The 5,605-nt window shown below is 38.8% G+C and overlaps 1 protein-coding gene across 1 annotated transcript; it reads left to right on the top strand.

The window, feature by feature from the left end:
- The first annotated feature begins 241 nt into the window (after positions 1-241).
- On the top strand, positions 242-5,116 carry LOC142103876 (vasotocin-neurophysin VT). The gene is made up of 3 exons (XM_075188206.1): positions 242-509; positions 1,693-1,894; positions 4,800-5,116. The coding sequence occupies exons 1-3, from the start codon at positions 390-392 to the stop codon at positions 4,961-4,963; spliced, it is 486 nt and encodes a 161-aa protein (XP_075044307.1). The 5' UTR covers positions 242-389; the 3' UTR covers positions 4,964-5,116.
- The last annotated feature ends 489 nt before the right edge of the window (positions 5,117-5,605 follow it).

Here is a 5,605-nt window from a genome sequence, read left to right as displayed (position 1 = left end):
TATATAGACTATATTGGGTACATTGTATATATAGACTATATTGGGCATATTTTATATTAGGTCAATATTTCTACTTTAACACCTGTGTATTTAGCTTCATAGGAAATAGTGGTGTTGAGGTTTGTACATAACTCTGATTAAGGGTGACTAATGAAGTTGATGAATGAGTTTTCTGACATTAATGCCCTGACTTGGCTAATTGCTTGTCACTCACTGTTTGCATGCTAAACACAGGCGGCACAACAATAGGACACAAACAATTACGTCGACATTAAGAATAAACGAATGCAGTATAAATAGGGAGCTCACTCACGGCAGAAAGCAGTGGTACATCCAGCAGCATTGAACAGGAGACCTTCCTCCCTCTACTGCTTCTACAAACAGTCATCATGCCTGAAGCCTCGGTCCCTGCCTATTTCCTGTGCCTCCTCGCCTTGTCTTCAGCCTGCTACATCCAAAACTGCCCCAGGGGAGGCAAGAGATCCTACCAAGACACAGAAGTCCGACAGGTGCAGTATCTAAGCCATAGACTCCTTTCATTGCAGCTGAGATTATAATTTGATTGATCTGATAGATGTCCTAGCAAGAAAGATCTGTGGCACTTTTCTAATTATAGAGTATAGATTTTAGCAGCTGAGAGCAGACTGGGGCTTTGCAATGCATCGCTGATGGAACTTGTAGCATGCTTTGCAGTGCAGAAAAGTTAATATTTTGTATTTTCTATCAGTTCCTATGTGTCATTGGCCAGTAATTCGTCAATGCACGTTGGTGAGGACCATGCTGGTAATCTGTGTTAGGTAAACTTCACTAGAAGTGACTTGTACAGTCCTGTCTTGAAGTCTGACTCGGAGCATTCAGCACTAGCTGTGTTTCAGCACCTTGGACAGCTCCAGTCACCCAGCTAATACTGTGTATGTAGTCAGCCAGGATTGTAAAGAGCTGCTGTTAGCTCGACATATGAATGAATATTCGGGCAACCCTTGGGAAGCTGGCTGTTATGGAACTACTGAACTGGCAGCGCATGCTGGTACTTATAGTTCCACCAAAGCTGAAGAGCTACAGGTTAGCTACTTATTATGTGCACTGTAATCTCTGCTGCAGAGCTATAAGGACAGTTCAAGCTTACAAACTGAAAAAACTTGCTGGCATACTAGGAATTATGCAATTCTATTATGTAAGTTAGGAGTTGATTAGTTTTGTTTTTCATATTCAAGAAGATTATCTCCAGCCATACCTGTAAGGTTACCCTTTGTGTTATAGACTCCATATACATATTTAGAAAACCTCAGCCTTTGTCTCCATACTGTAAAATATTGAACACATTTTAACTTACCATACAGTGATTGCATGGAACATCTGTTTTATTTACGCCTCATTTCAGCTTGATTATTTAAAGTAGGCTTAGGCAACCTGTTTCACTACGGATGTTGTGGAACTACAAGTTCCAGCAAGCCTTATGTTAGGAGCAGCTGTTTCCCGGTAGTTGGAGAGATACAAAGTTATTCCTGATCTAAAAGAAGAAGTAAATCCCCAGGTTTCAGGGCTACATAATATTGCCTGGGCTTTTAGTTCTGGGCTAATTCCAAGAACTATAAGCTACATTAAGCACCCATTAGACTGCTCTACTATAGTAAATGATCTGTTGGATAACACTGTGTTAGTGCAGCAGGTGAAGGTTTTGTTCCCTTGCAGTGTATACCATGCGGTCCGGGGAATAGAGGGAACTGCTTTGGACCAAACATTTGCTGCGGAGAAGATTTAGGCTGTTATGTTGGAACCCCTGAAACTCTTCGTTGTGTGGAAGAAAACTACTTACCATCCCCTTGTGAAGCCGGTGGGAAGCCCTGCAGTAACGGAGGGCGATGTGCTGCCCCAGGAATATGCTGCAAGGATGGTAAGTAAAGCATCCCAAATTTGCCAAATGTGTATATGTATTGAAATTGGACTGTGCTAGGTTTTGTGAGTGAACAATCAATAGATTAGTAACTATGCGTCCCATAGATCCATACCCCTTGTGTCCTCCTTTTGTTAGGTGCTTTGTTAAAGTCCAGCTAGAGAAAAAAAGAGAAAATGTTAATAACATTCATTTAAAAACATGAAGCTGCCCCCTGAACAGTGCTGCCCTAGGCAGAGGGCTATGTTGCCTACTACGTATAGAAAACATTGGGGTATACTAAGATGCAGATTAATCTCAAGCAATTTAATAATATGTAATTTATGAATAAAGCATATGCTAATGTATTGCAAGAAGGACACATAGTGATTACCTTCCTTATATATAAATTATTTTCACCTATGAGATGATGGTAAAACAGCTAATATTGAATTCAGTACATAAGTTAATAATTGCAAAGACAGTCACAACACTTTGGTATTAATTGCACAGGGTAGAGCTATTATCCACCGTTTCTTTAACTCAAATCCAAACTGAAAGTGTTAAAATGGCTTTGGCAACCTTAGGAAAATTACAATATATATCATTCCCTATTTACAATATGAATCTGTTTGGAATAAAAAATTTGGGTGGTAGTACAGCTGAATTGGATAAACTTAGTATCTGTATTCAACCTATTGTTTTACTTTATAAATATATTAAATATTTGCGAGGTTCTACTGCAAAGATTTATATTTTAAAAGCAAAATGTTATCTCACAATACTGACATTCTACAAGTTAATGCTGCTCTATGATTGTCTCATTAGGTATTGATTACCTAGTATAGAAGTTTTTAGTATTTCATCATGTACATTTTGGGCTATATTTACTAAACTGCGGGTCTGAACAAGTTGAGATGTTGCCTATAGCAACCAATTACATTATAGTTATCATTTTGTAGAATGTACTAAATAAATGACAGCTAGAATCTGATTGGTTGCTGTAGGCAACATCTCCACTTTTTCAAACCCGCAGTAAATCTAGCCCTTAATCTTATATGCAAAATGATTGTACTAAACATTTATAATGTCCTATGTTCTAATGGAATTTTGTGTTTGAGGTAAAAAATAATCTTATTTTAAATTGCTAAGTAACAAAAAAGTATTTGAGTTTTTTAGGTGACAATCATATGTGATTCCGAATGGATGTAGAATGAATGGGGGGGTTATCAATTGTAATGTCATTAGTTCCATTTCACTTGTCTGCTTCAACAACAAGTTATTTCAGCCTAATTTACTGCCAAACCTTGTACACAGACACCTTCAGAAGGACAATGTGTCATTAGGTAAGAAATAAATCCTTCTAAAATGCTTGAAAGCCTGGATTCAGTTGGTACCATGCTGTTAGGTTTTTCACCAAAATATTTTGGACTGCAGTTTATGCTATGAGTATAGACTGTGTGTATTTAAAACATAGTTATGTTTTGTTTTAATGTATAGCATCATATTTATCAACTATCCATAATTGCAAAGGGACGATTCCAGGTTTTAAGGATTGTGCCACTTTTTATGTTTGCCGTGGTAGACTCATGGTATTTCCTTGTATTGCTTATGATTCATAATAGAACATATTTTGAAGGAATGTATCACAATAGAATTGCTTAGAGGTGGTACCAGAAGGTCTAATATTCAGTATATCCGTAGGCTTGTATAGATTCAGCATCAAAGTGTCCTTGGGAATTGTATACTTATTGTGTCATCTTTATAGCACATACATTACTGCCTTTAATGTAAATATTTATATACATTTGTATCAGTACCAGCACAGTTACTTATATTAAAGAAATAATCTTTTATTATTTGAAGTTATTCTTTAATAGAGGTGTATTTACCATCTAGACCTAGATAAATAGGGTTCTAGCTCACCATTCTTTGGGGGGGGGGGGGGGGTTAGGTTCATTTAGTTTTTTGATATTTTGACATTTGGTATTTGTACAGTTAGAATCATGTCAGACAAGGTTGGTTAATTGATATGTGGCATGAATTAATGGGATCATGTTTGCTATTTCATTATGATAGTTGATCAGTCTATAAACATTTATCATCCAGACTCACATGTGTCCTGTATAGCCTTTAAGTTATGTACGAATTATTCACAGTCTATTAACTTTGCTTCCCCGCTACATAGATGCATATTTTGCAAACCTAGGAACCAGAAGCCTCACAGAGAGCATCTTTGCCCCCTGAAAAAAAAAAAAAAAAAATTAAAAGGGGGGTATGCTGTGTTAGACATCAATTGCACAAAAACTGCAATGATCATTTACATGCCATTGAACTTACGTGCATTTCTTTAATGTATCTGCGTTGAATTTATCATCATCATCAGTTATTTATATAGCACCACTAATTCTGCAGCGCTGTACAGAGATCTTATTCACATCAGTCCCTGCCCCATTGGAGCTTACACTCTAAATTCCCTAATATACACACACACAGCCCGAGAGAGAGAGAGAGAGAGAGAGAGAGAGAGAGACTAGGGTGAATTTTGATAGCAGTCAATTATTCTACTAGTATGTTTTTGAACTGTGGGAGGAAACCGGAGCACCCGGAGGAAACCCACGCAAACACGGGGAGAACATACCAACTACACACAGATAAGGCCATGGTCGGGAATCTAACTCATGACCCCAGTGCTGTGAGGCAGAATTTAACAGTATATTGACCACTATAACACCCCATTTAGCTCCTGAACATCGGCGATTCTTAAGGGAACTTCATCCCTGCTAGTAATTTCTTTCAGGAACTAGGTCTCAGTGGGTCTCAGTTGTATCCACCCTGCGCCGCGAATGCTCACTCACGGTAGCCTAGGCCAGCAGAGACTAAACACGAACCTATACTTCCAATAACTTTTCTTGTACTTTCCCAGACGGCTGCAGCCTGGATTCCAGTTGCCTCGATGAGGACAGCGAGAGGCGGGGAGTGGCCGCCGAGCAGAACATGACCCAGATGGACGGATCAGCCAGCGACCTCCTCCTGAGACTCATGCACATGGCGAACAGACAACAACAGACCAAACACCAGTTCTACTGAACGCAGTCTTGTTACCTCACTTTGCATATGTGCTTAATATATGACACCTCTCGGTGGCTGGTCTGTCACCAGTCCTTTATTTATGAATGTATTGAAACCAATGGCTGACAGTTTATTGTACATAGAGCAAATAAAGTCTTTTATTGCACTGTTGTCCCGGCTCTCCGCTTTATTGAATGGGAAAGGACGGTGGCCTTTAATTCTCCTGCCTGCCTCTGAGAAGCAATGTTTTGTTATGGACTCACGATTCAACTGTGGTCAGTGTCTCATATAAACAACGAGTGACGGGGAAGTGCTACATAGTGTGACATGGCCATAAAAGAATTCCATGAACTATTTAACAATAACATTTTTCGTCATAGCAACCAATAGTATTATAGTACCCCTAGGTGACTTGATAGCTGTTAAGAACAAAAATATTGAATAGGCATCTAAATGCTGAGACGATTTAGCAGACAAGTAGAACTTCCAAATGATAGTCCCAATAACACAGCAAATGGGAAGGTTCCTTTCCACATGGACTATTAAAGGCTAAGATCCTCTAATGTACTTCCAGCGTTATGCGATCCACAGCTAGACATTCATTTGGTTGACATTCAGAAAGTTGACAACATTAGGTCGACAGTTCAAATGTCAACAGTA

This window comes from Mixophyes fleayi, chromosome 1, assembly GCF_038048845.1.
Source record: "Mixophyes fleayi isolate aMixFle1 chromosome 1, aMixFle1.hap1, whole genome shotgun sequence".
Lineage (NCBI taxonomy): Eukaryota > Metazoa > Chordata > Amphibia > Anura > Limnodynastidae > Mixophyes > Mixophyes fleayi.
This window is presented reverse-complemented; position numbering and strand designations above follow the sequence as displayed.